This window comes from Epinephelus moara, chromosome 11 (assembly GCF_006386435.1).
Source record: "Epinephelus moara isolate mb chromosome 11, YSFRI_EMoa_1.0, whole genome shotgun sequence".
In the NCBI taxonomy this organism is placed as follows: domain Eukaryota; kingdom Metazoa; phylum Chordata; class Actinopteri; order Perciformes; family Serranidae; genus Epinephelus; species Epinephelus moara.
The window spans coordinates 17,094,241-17,115,756 of record NC_065516.1 but is presented as its reverse complement, the minus strand read 5'-3'; the positions used below and the strand labels follow the sequence as shown (position 1 = coordinate 17,115,756).

At 40.5% G+C, this 21,516-nt stretch overlaps 1 protein-coding gene across 4 annotated transcripts in view; it reads right to left on the bottom strand.

The window, feature by feature from the left end:
• esyt2b (extended synaptotagmin-like protein 2b) overlaps window positions 1-21,467 on the bottom strand; it is a 54,373-nt gene extending 32,906 nt beyond the window's left edge. For 2 of the 4 annotated variants that reach the window (XM_050056434.1, XM_050056436.1), the window contains exons 1-6: window positions 20,394-21,206; window positions 12,489-12,530; window positions 11,824-11,958; window positions 11,437-11,513; window positions 8,917-8,989; window positions 4,348-4,437 (exon numbers count right to left, since the gene is read on the bottom strand). In XM_050056434.1, the coding sequence (XP_049912391.1) occupies window positions 4,348-4,437; window positions 8,917-8,989; window positions 11,437-11,513; window positions 11,824-11,958; window positions 12,489-12,530; window positions 20,394-20,780 (804 nt within the window). In that variant the 5' untranslated portion in view covers window positions 20,781-21,206. Of the gene's footprint in view, window positions 1-4,347; window positions 4,438-8,916; window positions 8,990-11,436; window positions 11,514-11,823; window positions 11,959-12,488; window positions 12,531-20,393; window positions 21,207-21,449 lie in introns of those variants that run through there. The other 2 variants (XM_050056435.1, XM_050056437.1) reach the window with 2 other exon arrangements.
• Window positions 21,468-21,516: the final 49 nt, after the last annotated feature.

Here is a 21,516-nt window from a genome sequence, read left to right as displayed (position 1 = left end):
CTGCCTCTCGCTGAGCTTTGATCTGTTCCTGCCTCCGAGCTGAAGCAGCTTTCTTAATGAGGCTTTCCCACCCTACTTTTCAGCCGACGGTGCTTACACTGCAGCAGATGCACTGACAGCACAGGGGAGAGGAGAGCACTGCGGGGCTGTGAATGATGTGGTGGAGATGTCTGAGTGTTGTGGGAAGGTGATGTAGAGGGACACACCCGTGCCTGCAAATCACTTCCATGGTGCAGTCAAAAGACTATATTTGGGTGACGGGGAGGTGCTGAATAAACAGCACTATATTCCAACTATAAACCTAGTGGCAAGCAATCAATTCAGAAATAATATGTCTTTTTCAGATTCAAGCTTCTCAGTTTTGTGGGTTTCCTGCATTTCTCTGTTTGATATCACCAATGATTTCATACACTTGGGTTTCAGACTTCTTTAAAGACAAAATTAGACACTTTAAAGGAAAAGTTTTGACATTTGGGAAAGGCACTTGCTTGCTTTCTTGCCGACAGTTGGATAGTAATCGATACCCCTCTTGTGTCTCTATGTTCAACATGAAGCTACAGCCAGACAGCAGTTAGGGACTGTACCCATGCTGCGTTTTTGTGCCCTCAAATTCATTGTTTTCAATGTAGACGCATGGCAGACGCACTTAAACGCCAGAGTGGCGCGCACACGTTCCTGATTGCCTATTTTTCAGGGAGCAGCGGTTGTGCCCTGAGATAAACAAAGTTCAACTTTTAGAATGCAGCAGCACGCACTGAATGTAATGTGATGAAGACCAACCAATTACAAGCTACAGTTATTTGTTCCTTTATCCATAAATATCAGTCTGTGATAAATATGAACAAGAAGATGATCATGTTAGAACAGGGCTACACAGAGCTTTACATCTGTCCCATGGACAACAGGCCTACACACAGACAGTGCCTGGAGAAGCTCTGCACTCAGGATTTCAGGAAAGTAGGCTATGATATGGTGCTTGTTGAGGTTCCTTAGCTGGCACAGAAAAAGACACAAGAGTGGCACCTTGCCATTTCCAGGCGGTTGAAGATGCGGCATGTGTACGGCCCCTTAGCTTAGTATAGCACGAAGACTGAAAACAGGAATACAAGAATAAGCACCAACCTGGCTCTGTCTAAAAGTAACTAAATCCTACCAGCACCTCTGAAGCTCACTAATTAAGTCTGAGTGTCTCATTTGTTTAATCCATACAAAATCCAAAGTGGAAAAACAGCTTCCTGGAGATAATAAGTTTTTGGACAGAGCCAGACAAGCTGCCTCGCCCTGCAAGGTTCCCACACTTATCTAGAGATCATTTTCCAGGACTTTCTGGGACATTTTCATTGATGATCTCACTGGTATGACAGACAGGGATTGCAGCATATGCTAATATGTTCTTTTCTGCAGAAGTCTGATTTAAAAGAGGTGCACTCTATGGCTATAAATGATCTATGAAATCATCTCATACATGCTTATAAAGTACGCCCAACTGATGAATAATGCAAACACATTTGCAGATGTACAGTGATGTAAAATATTTTGACTTTGAATGTTGCTGGTATTCTATACTGGCCTCTCCTAGTTTTACCGTCCTGTTCTAGTCCACTAATACGATATCAAGTGTACCGTCTACCTTTTCTATGATTTCATGTGATTGCAGCATAAATCATCCTTTATTAGAGACTTCAGTCTACAGTGTAGTTCATACACTTCACTGATATACCACAGATTTATACAGTAACACTGGCCTTCATGATAAAAAAAAAATTCAATCCAGTCTGTCTCTCTCTGGATGCACCAAAGAAAAAGTCTACGAGTGCCGTAGGCCTGTGGGAGTGTTACACATTCCGACACCAGGGAAGGCCGGCTACATGCAAAGACAGTGGAAGATCAATGACATCAAAGATAATGTTGAAAAGTTCTCTTTTGCACCATTTAATTGAACATAGGATGCTTAGACACATTGAAACAAAGCTTTACATTGGTTCCAAATATCTGTTATCAGTCTTCTTCATTTCTAATAATCGGTATCGGAATCGGCCTTAAAAAACATTTTGGACGATCTCTATAACCATGACTTGGGGATGTGTCCACAACGTTTCCACTGCATAACTTTGGGCAGACTATTCTTGATATTCTCTTCCATAAACTATTATTTGAACGTTAACATAATTCTGAACATGACTTACCGAAGCCCTTTCAGATGGTAATGTTAAATAGTTGAGGAAGCATTGATAGAAAGCCTAGTAGCTCTCAGCTTAAGTAAAACTGAAGAACATTGAAATAATTTTCTAGGACATTTTACTCTTTCTCTCGTTTTCCATGTAGTTTTCATGACTGGAAAATTGGTCAACGGTTGTTCAGGTATTCCAGGGTATGTCAGGACCCTGTGTTTCCAATCTTATGCAAAGCTAAGCTAAGCTAAATGTCTCCTGGCTGGAGCTTCATATTTAACATACAAATATCAGAGTGGCATCAAACTTCTCATCTAACTCTGGGCACATATTCCCAAAAGCTATGTGTTTTGGTCCAGCTCTGAAAGTTTTTTTATGTTATTCTCAAGACAGTCATTGCAGTAATAGTTTGGTCCCCTCGATCACTTAATTTTGACATTTTGTCACACTGTTGAAGCCGACTTGACATTTGAAACTGGGGCAGCTGCCTCTGCAAAAAATTTGAACTATTCCCACAAATGTGCTTATTTTTTTTCTTACCTACAGAACAAAACCAAAAACTTATAATGATCTCAAAAAGACACAAGCAGGTATTGTCAAATTGAGGAAGCTGTAACCTGCAAATGTAACATATTCTAAGAGAATGATCAGTGATTAAAATAAGGTTTTTTTTGATTGTCTACATTTTTCAGTGATTATTTCACAATTTTCAAACTATTCCTTTTAGTGATCTACTTGGAAAAAAAAAAAAGATTTATCAACACATTAAAACCATTCATTAATTTATACGTCTGTCCATAATGTAAAAAAAAATCATCATTTTCACTCCTTCACTGTTAGACTCTGCTTCATAAGTCCTTCTTTAAAATATAACTGTTTAACTGAGCCTGAGCCATAGGCTCTCTTTCAAGGTCTCACAGAATGTATTGCATCCTTTTATTTACACTGCACTGAGTCGCGTTAGCGCAATCGCACAGCCCCGCTGTGGCCAAGACCTCTTATGGTCTGGAAATGTTTCTATTTCATTTGGCACTCCAGATCAGGCCTTGTATGGCACGCTGAGAGATACAAGATGAGTTATTTGGATTCCAGGGTACACAATGTCGACATTTTTTTGCCCGCAGGAAATTACTTTTGCAATTTATTTTCTCTCTCGTGCACTATACCAACGTAATGTTCATCGTCTAGAAGCAGGAAGAAGACACGTACTGTAAGTGCGTGTGTATGTGTGTGCACATGTGGGACTGCGCCACAATTTAGTGAGTGGAGCTGCTGCTTTCTCTCTCCTGCCTCCCACAGTAATACAGTATCTCCACCTTGAGCTTTAGCTAAGTGCCTGGGGTAGAGAAATCTGCCAAAGTAGGGCTGGCTTCATCTGGAGCTATTTAAAGCTCTGCTATTCCACTGGGTCCTCCCATTTGGTATAAATCAGCCAAACATTTTTAAGCTGTGCAGCAGTGGCTCTGCACAGGGGTTGGGCAGGAAGATCGATGAGATGTGCACTGGAAAATATTACTTATGCAAACAAAGGGCGATGTGAAATGCAAATCATGTAAAGTGATGTAGAGTGTTTAAACTGCAGGAGCGCAGACAATGACGAAAGCAATGCCAGGGTGGGAAAACAAACTGGGAGTCAGGGCTGTAAAATGAAAGGAACACATTGTGCTGTGATTCAGCTGTGATGTGACTTATGAAATAAACATTTAAAGGCCAATTTACATGAATTATTCCTGCCTGAAAAAGGAAAAACAGATAACAAAGCAACAAACCAAGGACAGATTTGTTTTGAGTTGCAATGTTATAAAAATTTACCAAGACTATAAAGTTAACAAAGAACTACAATTGCATATAAAAGATATCCAGGATATTTTGTCATATTCACAGAAATGGGACCAACCCCAGTAAAAACCTCAGAAATAAATCATCAGATGTGTCTAAAATGACAGTATAATATAAATGGTTAATATATTGCATTGCTGCATCATATCAGATGCTGGAAAAGATTTAGGAGATACCTAATTTTGTTTTTCAATATCGCAAATCCCATTTTTACAGCCCCTACTCTGATCATATTACATTTATTCAGACTGCACTGTCATTATAACTTCCACTGCTGCCCCATTAAACAGGTTTTAATTGAATTAACTGGTGTCATGTTATCAGCGTCTGGACTTACTGGCTTCTTGAGAAAGAACACCGACAGAGCTCCAATGAGAGGCATATCACCCAGCAACGGCTCCATCACCACTCTCAACACGCCGTGGATCTATGGAAACACAAGAGGGACATATTGACACACATACACATAGGGAGCTCACACCCTGCTGGCCCTTGACATTCCTCTGCGGTGGAGCCGTTAGCTGTCGTACATGTCAGGTTGGAAACTGGATCGCAGCCTGACTTCACACCTGCCCCGTGTCATCCTCCACCTTCTCCATAACATACTATGACAATTAAAAGGATTATGGTATTGGAAGTGCTTTACATGTGTCATGTGGACCCCACATAGCTGCTCTAATCCTCACCGGAGAACAAAGGGTGTTTAAATACTAGCACCAGTTCATTTGTTTTGAGGCTATATTTGTATTTTCAGGATGGAGAGCAATAAAATCTTGGTGAGAAAGCAATTACAGCAGAGAACCCAATACCAATAAGGCTCTCATAAGCAATACTAATAAAGCTCTTTCAGTGTTTGCATGCAGCTCTTTGAAGTAAATGCCACTGCATTCATTTTGAGACTTCACATTATTTCTGTGACCATGGATGCTGTTACTAAAAACTGGGAAACAAATCCTACACTTTGTCACCTGTGAGATTAAATCAGCTCTTAAGAAAATGAAATAGAGAGTCAGCTGGCAAACCAAATGAAGTTTATATCCATGAATTTCTAAGGGGTATGAACAAGAATTCAAACTTAAATTTAAATGCAAGAATATGCACAAAAATCAAAATTATAACAACAATAATTTCCCTATCTATGAGGCCTTTTACATCCCAATGTTATTACCTCAGGTTGGAACTAGTTATATTTTTCCAAGCTACAAATAATGCTCAAATCTTGGTAGTCAAATCCCAAGTTAAGTCCCTAGCTTCAAGTCTCAAACAAGTCATGAACCAAACGTAATACCACATTAATAAAGGAGTAATAACGTTATCTGAGCATTAGCTTGCTAATTATGTTAATATTACCCAAGACTATGTGTTTTTGTGCAACTTTAAATGTCAAAAGAAGACAAAAGTTGTAATTTAGTTTTTGCTGACTATAGTTTTTGTATGTGAACAAAATTATCTTTAGATTTTTCCAACTGGCGCTCAGTAACGTAATGTAACTTCATGGTTCTCTACCTCAGCTTGATTGGATGCTGTCGGATTGGTTCAAACAAAGTGGATCTGGGGAACTAAGAGTGTGTAGTGTTAATGTACGGAAAAGTATGGAAATGAACTGATTCATGGCTTTTTAAATAACATGCCTTTTTCATTTTTGGGCTTTGGGGAAGGTATCAAGTATTTTTTATGTCAAGTCCAAGTGAAGGAGTCAATGGCGTTGAAGTCCAAGTCAAGTTGCAAGTGCTTTTTGATATTGTCAAGTCGTGTCTAAAGTCATCAGATATGTGACTTGAGTCTGACTCGAGTCGAGGTCATGCGACCTGAGTCCACACTTCTGGATATGACACAGTCATGCATCATTTCTGTAGTCTCTAAGTACTGACGTATCAGTCACAAAGGTTCGCACTGTTGCCTCACAGAAAGAGGGTCCCAGATTCGAACCCATCGGCCGCCTGGGGCCCTGCCGTATTAGGTTTGCCTGGGTCAGCATCGTTTTTCTCCAGGTTCTTCAGCTTCCTCCCCCAGTCCAAGTAACTGGTACTCTAAATTTGCTGTAGAAGTGAATATGGGCAATGTCTCTATGTGTCAGCCCTGTGACAGTACGGCAGCCTGTCCATCGTGGGACGCACCTCTTGCACAGTATCAGCTTGGATCGGCTCCAGCCCCAGAGCAGTTTCAATGTACGTTATATGTGGTAAGGAACGGACCTCCATCATAGTAGTGGGACCACATAACAAGCTGATATTAAATAAATAACAATAGGCCAATATCCGGCAGCGCTTAACCCCACTCCTCACAAAGCCATCGATAATCTAAGCGTTACCATGGAGTCAAATGCACCTGCTCTGTGTAATGAAAACCAGCTCAAGGAGGAGTGATGGAGAGACTAATGTATTATTGGCTGATAATGAGCTGGGGAGGTATGTAGGTCTCCCTGAGTTACATAATGGGGGCAGTGAGCAACAAATGTCTCCCAGGGACAGACCTAACAGCACTCGGTCTCCAAGGAGGCACACTGATTGTTTTCCCTGCCTGCTATGTTCCACTGCAGCAAAAAGGCCAAGGACATACAAAAACAATGAGACCCACACACACACACACATAAACACACTGAGGTAGTCAGGCACGACAGAGAGCAGGGGAATTTTCTCAGGGAAGAAGATGCAAATTATTATGGAAATCTATTATTTTTCAAAGTTTATTTATTTAAAATTATGTTTATTACATACATTTAATCAAGGAGGGGCCCAGTGCTGTGAGATAATTATAGTCTTTTACTGTAATGTGTGAATAATTCAATAATTATATTTTTATTGTCTAATTTTGTATTATGATTCTGTATTTATTTTGCTTTCTCTTAAGCAGATCTGCTGTTTGGCTGTCTTTATATTTCTGCAGAGAGGCAGTCTCCAATGTGAGACCCACCTGAGCAGTTTTATGAGACAAGACAATAAATAGAATAGGAAGGAAGAAAAAAACATTTCTGCAGTACAGAACTATTTTTTCCAGATCTGTCTCGAGCATTTTTTTGTTTGAGAATACTGGATAGTGAATTAAAAAATCTCGGAGGAGGAAATAACTGTTAACAACTGTTCACAACATTTATAAATGCGATGACTGCAGCACAGAGTTGCAAATAGCGATGATTCAACCAGATTTTGATACCGGACATCTAACCGACACTGACTCAAATAGCTGCATCTGGTATTATGACAATGGGGCTCATCTATTAAATTACATTCTGTGTTTTCCGTCTGATCAAACATTCGCATACTAAGTCATGCGTCAGCAGCATGCCAGGAGGCCACATAGCTAAGGGAGCTAACAACAAACGTGTCAGTTGTTTGGAGGTATTCTGAACTGAAATCTTTCAGAGCAGAAAAAGTCATATCGATGCACCCCTAGTTGCAAGTAGGCACTGATGTACTCACCAGCGCCTTTATTAGGTACACCTGTTTAACTGCTTGTTCAGTCAATCATGAGGCAGCAACTCAATGCATTTAGGCACCACGACATGGTCAAGACGACCTGCTGAAGTTTAAACTAAGCATCAGAATGGGGAAGAAATTGAAATAAGTGACTTTGAACGTGGCATGGTTGTTGGTGCCAGATGGCACCAAGGTATGCAGAAGACCATCTCTGAACCAACAACACGTCGAACCTTGAAGTAGATGGGCTACAGCAGCTTAAGACCACACCGGGTGCCACTCCTGTCAGCTAACAACAGGAAACTGAGGCTACAATTCACACAGGCTCACCTGTCTGATGAGTCTGGATTTCTGCTGCAACATTCAGATGGTAGGGTCAGAATTTGGTGTAAACAACATGAAAGCATGGATCCATCCTGCCTTGTATCAACAGTTCAGGCTGCTGGTGGTGGTGTAATGGTGTGGGGGATATTTTCTTGGCACACTTTGGGCCCCTTAGTACCAACTGAGCATGGTTTAAACACCACAGCCTACCTGAGTATTGTTGCTGACCGTGTCCATCCCTTTATGACCACAGTGTACCCATCTTCTGATGGCTACTTCCAGCAGGATAACGCACCATGTCACAAAGCTCAAATCATCTCAAACTGGTTTCTTGAACATGACAATGAGTTCACTGTACTCCAATGGCCTCCACAGTCACCAGATCTCAATCCAATAGAGCACCTTTAGGATGTGGTGGAACGGGAGATTCGCATCATAGATGCACAACAAATCTAAAGCAACTGTGTGATGCTATCATGTCAATATGGACCAGAATCTCTGAGGAATGTTTCCAGCACCTTGTTGAATCTATGCCATAAAGAATTAAGGCAGTTCTGAAGGCAAAAGGGGGTCCCACCCGGTACTAGCAAGGTGTACCTAATAAAGTGGCCGGAGTGTATTTTGAAGGGGTCTCAGGTTAAAAATAGAGGGTCTGAAACCAGTGCTCTGGAGCAGTTCATACTGACTGTTTACAACTGCAGTACATGATGATTTTACCTTAGTTATCATTTACTTCACCACTCCATGGCAGCCTCATGAGTGTGAGCACACAGTACACATGAGTAATTTCTGCTTTCAAGCCAGGATACAATGAAGTCACACACTTCTGCTAAAAGCTTAATATATACAGACATTTAAGAAGATGCCACAGCTCAGAAATGTGAAAAAATAATGTTCTAGTGAAAAGAGAAATGCTCCTGTCCAAATACCTTCAGCATCCTATTTTTGTATGCGATACAAAATTCAAAGCCTCTGTTCACCCACTACTGAAAAGCCTCTCAAATTGGAGTTGACAAGACAGACCTTTACCCGAAGTCACTGTGCCACTTTATATCCAACACTTCATGTTCCTTTTCTGACAACCATTGTTGGGGCCAGGACTCATGCCAGAGGAAAGCACCTCTGTGAGGATGTGAAACAAATCAGACAAAAAGGAAGTCCCTTACCTGGATGCTCTTAATGCCAGCTTTGCAGTAGTAGCGTTTGATGTCCACGTCAATCTCCGTGTTACCAACAAAGCTGAGTGACAGAAACACAGAGTATGAATAAAAACATCCTGTGCAAGGCTGCCTTTATGTTTTATCAATTCTAAAATGACTTTCATGGTCAGATAAGACATGGCAATGGTTGAATTCAGACATCATGTTGACTCCATGTTTTATGCATCATCATTGTGGCATTGTTTTAAAACTCCTGCTGTATAAATATAAACACAAACATGCATCACAGGGTTCTCCTCCAGATGTGACATCACTGTAGTCACTGAGCTCTCTGAGTCATATTAATAGAACTGGATGCAATGCCTTTATTGTCATAGCACATTGCACGACGAAATTTGCTGTGCAGCTGGTGTAACGGTACATTAACATTCTACAGATGATCACACGCTCCCACCCACACACACATATACACACACGAGCCATACAGATAAATAATCATAAAAAAGAAAAACAAAAAAGAAGTGGCATATCAGAAGTTACTATTTGTGTATTGTGCCAAATGCTAATGCAGCTTATCAAGATATCAATGCATGTTATAAAATATATTGCATAATTTTGCATTAAGCATTATAAATCCTGATGTTTTCCAGATTTTAAAGGATTTTATGAAATCAAGCTCCGTTTTGATCATATCTATGGTCTGTATTTTCCCAGCAATACCCATTTAACGTACTAACATAAATAATTACCTCTCTAATTGTGTTTTTTATTGTTAGGGGCGGAGTCCGCCATTCCCGCAATGGATTCAGGTTGCCTTCATGGCGGCGTGAAATTCAGTATTACTATTTTAAATTTCATCTCACTGATAACCTCATTGTTTACTGGTCATGCTCCTTACACGGTATCAGAGCTAGATTTACTGCTAATGCCTAACATTTCCTACCACTGCTGTTTCAGATTTAAGGCGTTCAGCTTGCTGTAAATATTGCAGGGAACAATATAACAAGAAGGAGCAGCCACGAGCTGTTGGATAGAAAGCTGCAGGAGACAGGCTACATAACTTCTCAGCAAAGTAACCAACTTTACGGTGCTCTGCTGTTGTGCAGAAAACTACTTGCACTGTCTGCAGCTTAAAATCAGATCCCATTTGCAATAATTAGACTGACTTCTTTATTAAAGCAATATGAGTTGCTCTCCTGTTGCAGATTATTTCCAATGCTTTAATTCTCTCAGATTAAAGCAGCTGCAATTAGTTTTTAACTGGTTATGAAGCAGTCTCAATTTAATACTGATGCCCTCACATGACCTACTTTACATAAGCAAACAAGACCATCTGCAACAAGACTGATTATTTCTTTATATTTATTCTTAATGGCTGTCCCCAGGTCCCCACCAAATCAGACGAAACGACTTACAGCATGCAGAACAGAGGAGCCCATGATTACATTTTTTTCAGGCAGCGTTTTGCAATGAGCACATTAGCTAGTTAAAAGGAAGCAGGAGGAGATTTCTCTTAAAGGAATTTTATTTTCAATGTTATATTTTGAGGTTATGAAGAGGAAGAGAAAAAGAAAACAACTGACTAAAGAACAAAATAAAGCTAAAAGGGAAAATGACAGAGCAAGGGCTTCTTACGGAAATACTACTGCCTGAGTGAGCACTATGTGACCGCTACCTTGCTGAACTGCTGTGGCTTGCACAGACAGTGTTGCTGCTGCGGCACTGCTGTAGAGCTGCCTGCTGCTATAAGTACTGTATTTCCACAGTTAAAAGCCAGTACTCCACTAATTGATGGAGCTGTGCAAGCCACTGCATTGTCTACAACATGATCCTGCAAATATTTCACTATAAATAGCGATAATGGAAACATTGTGACAGGACTTTTATTTTGAAACAGAAACAGGAAGTGTTGAATTCAGAATAAATATTTATATTTTTCCAAGTCTGTGACAGATATATTAAAACTGTAGTGAAATATGGTATGATGTTCTAGCTGTTCAACATCTGAGCAGCAGCAGCGCCACACTTGAGTAACACTGCTCACATGGGCAGTATGGCTGCTCTAACCTGTTAACACAGGGCTGAAAAAAATAAAATAAAATACAAGAGGTTCCGCAATGCAAATTTGCTGCTCACACGAGCACTGTGACCTGGCCGTTGGGGAGAACTATATACTTGCGAAAAGCTAGCTGCAACTAGCATTACACTCCTGGATCTCAGACCAAATTCTCAGTGGTTGAGTGCATTGTGGGTAATGTATGCATAAGAATTTGGCATGAAAGAAGACCGCATGGATTAAATAAGTTAATATCTCTGGTATTGCTGTATCAATTTTTATCCTTTAAAAAAACTACCCATCATCAGTCTGATTTTAATGTTAAGTGCACTGCTAAATCTGTGGAGTACTGGCAGAATTTTCAAGGTCTGCGGAAACTGTGCAAACTTTAAACCACAATCAAGGAAAATACAGCAGTAATACAAGAACATAATACAATAATGATTTTAAGAGGGATCTGTTGGGCTCACCTGATCTGTAGATCCATGATGATCTGTCGCTTATCCACATTTTCTGTATAAACCTTGACACCGTTGACCCTTAGGGGCTAAACAACAAGAGAGGGAACCATTATGGCCACTGCTCCACTCTAGTTTATCAACACTACACCAACACCTCCACCCCTCCCAAACCCCCACGTGGTGAGCACAAGGTCGACCCCTCTCCTGACCCTCACGTGGAAACTATTTAAGAAATAAGCACATGTGTCTGGGACGTGCACGTATGTTCACGCTGAGGCTCCCACACACCCTCACCAGCTGTCCAAACGGCACCTGCTGCCAGTAGTCTGTTTTGTCACTGCTGAAACAACACATGATCAGGCTTCGAAGCATGCAGGAACACTAAGAGGGGCTCACTTTGTCTCCCATGTCGATCTTGCTGAAGCAGAAGGTGCTGAGGTGGGCATTGGACTCCTTCACCGCTGGCTCGATCGTCTCATGGAACAGTTTCTCCACAAACTGGCAGATGTATGGCCACATCTGTTTCACTGTCTGAGGGGATAAAGGAAGAGAGGACTGAACTTTGAGTCTTGATGGGACAAACTAGGCCCTTTTCCATTTATCAAGTAATCTTAAAGGGCATGTGCACATAAAGTCTTGTACCTCATAACTGTACGGCTCTCACACTGTGAATGATAGTTACTTTAAAATATTCAGAATGTATTTCTATCTAGGTTGTATCTTGTCAGACTCAAACGCATCAAGCAGAGCCACCAGCATATTAAATTTTAATGTCAGCATCTCCATCATTTTAATGTTTACTCATGAGTGCTTAACAATTTACATCCAGGTCGTTGCCATGGGGATTCACAAGGGTTCATGCATTTCACAGCGCTGCAGAAACAGGGCTGCATGTTAAATCAATGGTGCTGCCGTTGATAGCATGGCAATATTCAGCGCCCCATGTGGATAGGGGAGAAAGCAGAAGAGCGACAGACAACCCATTTACTCCAGCTCAAAAGGCAAAAAGGAGGGCTTCACTCAGGCGAACATATTCATGCAACAGCCGCTCAATTCCTTACCTTGTTCAGCCACTCCACTCGCTCTACATCTGGGAAGTGGACCTGGAGTGGAGAAAAGAGAGCTGATCATCTATAGTCTATGTTGTTTTTTTCAATAAGGCTGATAATGCAACATGTTTAAAGGCAATGCTTGCATTTTAACAACAGTGTTTATAAACAGAACTTGCATTTTTATGCGCGAGTTTTCATTTTTCATTTTATTTTCAGTTTAAAGGCACAGTGTGTAGGACTTAGGGGAATACAATGCCATTTTCTTAGTCACCTGAAAATAAGAATCATGTTTTCGTTACCTTAGATTGAGCTGTTTATATTTCCATAGGAAGCAGGTACCTGTCCATGGAGACCAGCATGTTGCACCAACATGTTTTTACAGAGGCCTAGATAGGACAAACCAAACACTGGCTCCAGATAGGGGTATTTTGCGTTAGCAGCCCCTCAACAACAACCAGTGTCGGAAAAACACTAGTGTTGTTTTTAAAATAAAAGTGCTATTGTCAGTGATTTTACCAGTTTAAATCAACTGTTTGGTTTCGAAAGGAAGAGATCTCTGCAGATATATCAGCTCCTGGTAAAAACCTCCTGAATGTCTAGAAAAAAATGAGCCACATTAGCAGGTGCTGGGCTAGCCGCCTATCTCCAATGATCCAAACACCATAGCAGAAACATTCATTTGTAACATGAAACTGATTTATTCAGTGTTTTTACCAGTTTAAATTACCTGATCAATTTGTTTTGAAGAGGAGGAGACCTCTGCAGATAATTCGGCTCCTGGTAAAAACATCCTAAGCAGTGAACACTGAAAGAATCCTAACCAGGAGAAGTTTCAGCTGGTTGCAATTGGCAATCCTCACCACCAGATGCCACTAAATCCCCATAAATCTTACACACTGCTCCTTTAAAAAGCCCCCAATTTAAATAAAATAACTGTATTAAACAACCAGGTACTGAGGTGAAGATTCGGCCTGACAAAAAACAAAAAATTTGATATATTTCTAAATGTTTGCAAAAGAGGAAAGTGTGCAGAGCCCTTATCTCTTCCATTTTAAACAGTGTCGAATAACTGTATGTGGGGCAAATACACTTCCTAGAGCAAATTTAGTACCGTTTTGTAACCCAAATTTTCAAAAATGTCTTTGAAAAGCTTTCAAGATGTTACTCAGGAAAAGCCAGTTTGAAGATGTAACATTTTTTATGCCAAATATCTCACAGGCCTCAGGCCCTAAGACTTTTGGACTCTTGGGACATTACTTTGAACTTCACAATTACACTGTCACTCTGTCATCATTCTGTCACTTTCACCATTACACTGTCACTCTGTCATCATTCTGTCACTTTCACCATTACACTGTCACATAAACACCTTTTAACACCTCTGTCTGTCTATATATTTTTATTGCTTCTCATTATGCATATATATGTGATATGAGACTAGATATTGTTTAAATTTTGGACATCGTAAGTGTTGTCTCTACCTGGTTTTAAAGGCTGCAATACAGTAAAGTGATTTAATTGTTTTAATTTACTGTACTAAATGTTCTATTAGTCATTTTATCCACATTACTGATGATATTTATCAAAAACCTAATTATGTAATTATTTTGTGAAAGCACTTAAAGTCAAACCTATCATGATAAGTGCTTTTTTGGATGATATAGTGTTCCAGAAATAGTTGAAATAAACAATATTATTGTCATCTAATGTTATGCCACGGATATCATGATAATATCAAAGCATAATAATGCAAGTACACCCTTTTAAAGAGCAATGAACTTTTAATTTGACCAGAAATGACCCCAGAATGTGTCTTTTTTTCTGCTTAGGTGCTGTAAAAAAGCACTTAGGTGCTGTATTCAAGTCTCACAATGGTCACGATGTTTACAATGGAAAATCCTGCTAGCATCATGTTGGAGACATTCTTATGTAAATAAACATGTATGTAATCACAAGGGTATTATAGTGCAGCATATGGACATGGCCTTGATCATTTTTGCTGACCTCAATAAGTTGATAATTATCATGAAAGGCCTTCCTGCAATATCTGTACAATATTGATATCAAGGTATTTGGCAAAAAACAAGTCAGACTTGATTTTCTCCATATCCTCCGGCCCTAATTTTAGCGACATATTTTAACTTACACTATTTAATGTCTTAGATTTTATATTTTGTTTTTACTGGTTTATCTTTTTCAATACATATTTAATGAGCACTGTTGGATAGAGCCTGAGATTCGAGATTTTCATTGCCAGCAACTGCTTCTGTAATTGTTGTGCACATTATAATATAGAACTTCAGACTCAACAAACCTTCTATATTGCTATAGTAATACAAAAGTGTGAACACATCATCACTACATAAACACTTTAAAGAGAGGGCAGAGTGGTCGCTTGATAATAAAAGAAAAGAAAGAAAATGAAGGAAAAAGGAAGATGAAAAAGAAGTTTCAAAACAGTCTATAAGCACACACAACAGCAAAACTACACCAAACTCATGCAGTATAATCCAAGTCTCATTTATCCTGTCCTATACTCAGTACCTCCCAAACAGACAGCCCTTTACAACAGGGAACTGAACTGAAAGTGAAACTTATCTATGCTCCCTTCAAAGCCAGACTGCATTGACAAAAACAATAACTTTGACAATAACTTTCACACCATCAGTTGGTTTGGTTTATTGTGTGACTTTGTTGGTTTGTTTAAAGGGTTAATTAAATTTCACCAAAGTCACACAATAACACTAACAAAGAAACTGATGGAGGCAGTGGTAGACCAGCAACTCTCGTGTTTAGCGAGGTAAAATTATTGTTTTTGTCAAAGGAGATGGCTTTGGAGAGATGATGGATAAGTTTCACTTTCCGTTCAATTTCCCGTTGGAAAGGGTTGTTCATTTGGGAACTACTGAGCATACAACTGGATAAGACTTGGATTATACTGCACGAGTAGTGTGATAGTTTTTTAATGGGTGTTTTGGTTTAGTTTTGCTATAGTTAAACGCGGCGCTCTATGACTTCAATTCATCAAGAATTTTCTCAATGTCTGGATTCTTTGTTCACCCTGTAGTCGGGTTCACAATGTCCTGATTTAATCTTTTATTCAAAATCTTAGAGAGTTTATAAACTACACATTTTTTGGTGGCCAGTAAATAATTGCTGTATCTCTCGGTATTGTACCTCCTATTACTACGCTTGACAACTAGATGGGTAGTATTAGCTGCTGGCTGACATACCTAGCTTATGTTAAACACATAAGTTATCTAGCAGTTGTCAACTGAGAGCTCGCTTGACAGCTAAGACATAGGCATCGACGAACAGTATTATTCAGCCAGGTGACTCTTTTTCTATTGATATGACAGAGCAGAAGACTCCGATAAGAAAAAAGGGAGGAGGTGTGTGCTTAATGGTAAATAAGGACTGGTGTGACCATATGAATTAGCAGTGCTGCGCCGTTCCTGCTTGCCCTGAGCTACAAGGAGAATTAACACTCTGGATCATTGGTACTGGAGGCATGCGGAAAAAAACGCTTTTTTCACAAATTCAAGATAACACAGGGTGAATAACTGAGATACAAACGACCATTTGGGGGGTGAAGTCTCCCTTTTGTGATCATGCTGAATTTCAAAATGAATCCAAAACCAATATCTATTATCACTGACATCCTGCTCTAAGCCTCAACCACCCTCACATATCCAGACCTCCACATATTTCCACACTACAATTGTGCTGTGAGACCGAGCTGCAGTTTGACTAATCTTCCTTAACAATCAAAGTAAATCGAGCATTGATTTAACATGAGGTGAAGGAAATGCCTGGAATGAAGTCAATACGGTACACAAAGGTGTGAGGCAATGCACACACCGCCTTATTAAGTAACTAAATAAACAGCCCAGCCTTTCCATCACACTGAATTGAAGGCGCTTATTCCCTAATCTCAACAGTAAGATAAAGTGAGGCCTCCGGCTTGAGTGCTGGTGAGATATGACATGCAGTGCAACAGCTACAAGGGACAGCACTATTCCTCATGGAGGCAGCAAAAGTGCTTATCCAGCGGTAATGTCAAAGTGTGAATAAAGCAGTGACAAGAGTAGTAAGATGGGGAACAGAAAGTTCTGGTAATGTAATATGACAAATTTCAGCCTAAAGTTTTGTATTGAGGTGGAAATAATATAATCCTCAGCCAGAGACGTTGGCAAGGCTTCATTATTACACCTGACACAGTGACCTTAATCAGAAAATGTGGGTGAAGTAATGGATGATACACACGATGGGACACATTTTAAGAGCTGGCTGATAAAACTGAGCTGTGCAGCACAAAGTAAGAGCATCTTAATTATTCAGCTTGTTGCTGTGTTGGTGAAAAAGCTGAAAACTAATTGGGGTTTATGTCTTGAACGTGTAATTAACGGCGTGCTTGAAACTAATAGGGTTATTCGCTCTGAGTGCACACTGCCCAAAATGAGCACAATGAGTCTGGAAAGTCATCAGGACCTGGAAACAAACTCGAAATATAAGCTGTTGTTAATAAGACATTATATCGTTAATGGGGGTTTATATGTATATCTTGAAAAAGTAGAAAAGTACCACATTCAGAGATACAACAGACAAACCTTATGATTAATCTGACATGAAGTATCTCCGACTGATTTCAGACACTCAGTGCAAACTTATACCTGCATCTCATAAATCACACTGACAGACGTGCAACTGAGTTTATCTACGATAATTCAGACAATCTGACTCTAAACAACACACCCATCAACAAACTGAGATCAAGCTGAGTTTAAAAAGCAGCATATTGGCCTCGTCTTTCTTTGCTACTGCTGGTGACCCATGTGACGTTAGGAAATTGGAAATGTCACTGCACAAAATGTATTGTGACAGATGCACTGGAGCAAAGCACAATTTAAATACAAATGACTGTATATTTACTGCCGGTAATGTTCTATGAGTGACGTGTAATTTTAGCACACATACAACATTATTAATGTTTCATGTATGATTTAAAGGAATAGTGTGTGAAATTAGGGGGATTCAGTGGTATCTAGCAGCAAGGACTGCAGATTTTAACCAGCTGAAACTTCTCCAGATTTGAATTTCTTCAATGTTCATTGTTCAGGAGGTTTTTACCAGGAGCCCAATTAAGATGTCTCGTCCTCTCCAAAACAAATGGACCACTAAACACTAAATAAAGCAGTTTTAAGTTACAAATCAGAGTTTCTCCTTCACCGTTCAGCAAGTTGGAGATGGGCCGCTAGCCCAGCACCTGCTAATGTGTGCTCACCATTTTTCTCTAATAACTGAAGATCCAAAAGTTCAGAAGGTTTTTACCAGGAGTCCAATTATCCTCAGAGGTGTCTTCCTCTTCAGAACAAAAAGACCAGCTAATTTAAACCAGTAAAATCACTGAATAAAGCAGTTTGTCACTCCAAATCAGTGTCTATTAAATGCTGTTTGGCATGTTAGAGAGGGGCATCTAGCCCAGCACCTGCTTATGCATGCTCACCTTTTTTCTCTTATAACTTAAGATCCAGACGTTCAGAGGGATTTTAATGGGAGCCAAATTATATCCTCCCATCTAAAACAACTGGACCCGTTGAATTAAAGCAGTAGAAACACTAAAAAAGCAGTTGCATAACAAAAAAAATCAGTGTTTTTATGACGCTCTTGTCATGGAGGGGCTGCTAACTGCAGTGGACGACATGCAAACACAAATGGCCAAATCTAGAGCCAGTATTTGGTTTGTCCCTATTGGGCTACTGTAGAAACATGGCGGTACAACATGGTGGACACTGTGGCCAACAAACTGCTCCCTATGTAGATAAAAACAATTCATTCTAAGGCAACAAAAACACAATTATTTTTTTCAGGTGATCATAAACTAAAGAAGACATACTCTATATGTAATATTCTATTTTTGCCCTTATATTCCCATAAATCCTATAAACTGAATTGTTTATGGTCAGACTGATGTAAAATAGTGCCACTTTTCCCTTATTTATTTATTTGTCATGTTCTCATATTTTCTGAATCCTTTTACAGCATTAATAAAGGGAAAAAAATGCCTTAAAAAACCTAGACAGCAGTGTGTGCGTTTGCTCAAGGTGTTTCATTCACTACTTGAACTCATGTCTGCTGTCCTCTGATTGGATAATCCAGACAGCATCTACGGTTATATATGGAACTGTTGTGATGCTTGCCCATATACCTGATGAAGCAGATGAAAACATCATAAGAGAGAGACAGTGTGTGAAATGTATCCCCATATGATGCTAAACTAAGCTCCACATCATTACTTTTAGTGTAAGTAGCTGCTACCCCAGCCGGCCAGTGACTCACCCTTGATGAATACAGCTGAGGGTATAAACTGGAACAAAGAGCAGTGCACTTTAGCACTAGAAGTTTGGGAATGGGGGCACTCCACTAGAAAAGCTTTTGTGGAAGCAGTGTCATGTCTCTATTAAGACTCCCTTCTGCCTCGTGGGGAGAAACTGGCACTGGCCAGGATTTAGGAGCTATAACTGGTGAAAATTACCCCTGATAACAGGAAGGGGAGTTTAAATGCAGCGATATGTGCTCAGCTTGTCACTCTGGGGCATGCTCATCAATTGCTGTAAAGCCCTGGAAGGTATAATGTGATTTCCTGTGATGGAATACACATCCACACCAGGTATAATCAGAGTTACATTGACTTGCAGTTTCTCTTATAAACCACAGACTCACGATCAGGGATGCTGAGGCCATTCATTAATGCTTTTTTCCTCTAAGTGGGATGATGTTGCTCTACCCCATCAAGCTCCTCCACCCCCACTTAATAGCTTCAATGCCTCCTCAGCCATGTGTCAGCAGAATAAGCTTTTTAGTGTTCTCAAAACATGAGGCTGCACTAAGCATCACAAGCCAGTTGAGCTGTTACTCCAGGATGAGTCTGACATGAAAAGTGTTGGACTCACAGTTTTAGAAGTTAAGCAGCTCAGACTTGTGAGACTTCACTTGAATTTGCAGTTCATTTGAGGAGTATTTTGTGCTTGAATAGCAGTCAATTAAATGCGATCAAGACCGCTTCCTTAGTGATATCCAAACTGGAGCCCTGAGACTATCTAGGTCCTAAAAAGGGTTTTCATTGAATAGATATATCTCACTTTGACTCCAGTTTCCACCACAGAAGATACACAGCAGAGGTAACTTGTGTATATGTTGCAGGAGTCAGCAGATAGTCTGAGATTAAATCAATGAATAGCCATTTACTTTGAGATGTTTCCCTTTGATGCTATAATCCAGCTCCCTCCAGACAGCAGTTCACAACATGGTGTCTTAAAGCTCTCTTTCAAAGGCAGCAGCGCTGGAGAAAAGTCACAGACCATATGGCTATGTGACAAACATTATGAGCTCTGCTCCAAAGCATTAGATATTCATTTCAGGGGAAAGCACTGCCTGCGGTTAATATATTTAGAGTCTGTTGTCGCAGACTGCTGAAGGTCTTTGAGGAGGTTTCAGGAGAACTGTTAACCCTGACAAGGGAAAATCAACAGCCCTGGTGTTATCTAACAGTTTTGCATAGATGAAGTGTTGCAGTAATAGAGTGAGTTACTGCAAGAGAGATAGCAGTGTGAATCCCAAAATAACAGGGAACCCGTGGGCATGTTTCCCTTACAGCGTGGTGTCTGGTTTACCATTGTGCCCTGCTGTATTTAGACTGGGACTCAGTCTAATGTCACTGCTAGGGGGACAGCTGCTTCATCACAGCTTTACAGCTCAACTCTGCTCCTCCTGCTCTTGTCAGCTGATTGTACCTTCCTGGAAACTCAAAAATATTGCTCACAAAAATACCACATGCTCTTCAGAGAAACAGCTCAAGTGGGATAAACGACTGTGGACATTGTCTCATCTACTGTGTTACACATTGTGTCTTACCCATGGTGGTAGATCAGAGGTGGTGAGACTCTGCTTGATACTTCTCTCCTCTTGCTCAAAGAATGCAATAGCTCTGCTCAGTCGGCTGTGCTTCCCTCCAGTGTTTCTCCTCCACCAGAAAAAGATAACAAGTCCAATCAACAGCCAGCTGAAACTGAACTCAAAATAACCCAGTGCGTAAATGGGGAAAATGAGAATAAACGTTTTAGCAACGTGGACCCAGGTCTGGGTCAGCTCGCTGGTCGAGGACACCGGGGTGTCTTCGGGTATGCTCCCCGCTGAGGGATGGGGAAAGTTGGCGCTGGGCTGAGCGGGGCTCGGCGCTACATGTCCATTCTCCTTAGCTGAATGGGCTCCTCGTACATCTGTCATGTTGTCTCTGGACATGTCTCTGTGCTCCAGAGTCCGTCCTCAAAGTGTTAAATCGCGGATAAGGTTTGGTGACACGGTTCCCATGTGCGAGGCGGTTCCTTCGGAGAGCCTCTTCTCACGTTGGCTCACCTGCACACCAGCCCATCGCCTTCAGGGGAATCGTTGGCATTGGCCACTTCAGTTTCAGCAACGACTAAAAGCTGGGGAATTCATTCAGCATGGTTGAAATGTGTCGCTAGACCAGTCCAGTCTGGTCCACAGCTCTCCTTTCTCTTCCTCTGCACAGGTTAGAAATGCTGGTCTCAAAAAACGCACAGGGATCATGCACTGTGCGCTACTAGTGGTGCACGTAGCCTAACTAAAAACAATAAACACCGCCACCTGGTGTTGTTCAGCGGTAAACACAGCTAGTAGTAACACTTCGGTAACGTTGACGTACTTGTTAAATTACTATTCAAACAAAATACCTACGCGGAATTGACTGTATTTCCAACAAACAGCGTTAATTATCCTACTATTTAGCTAGCTTGCTATCAAATGATTTAGCCGTTGGAACGGGTAACAATGACGAGCACAGAGAAATCGATCAACAGACTTGTTTTACATCAAACGTCGAGATGAACTCACACACAACTAGCACCGACAGGTGTATTTGTGTTAATGATTATAATAGTTTAAACATACCTTTAATGCGGTTTGTCAAAAACACGCCATTGAATTACATAGTCAAGGACCGCGACGCTACCATGGC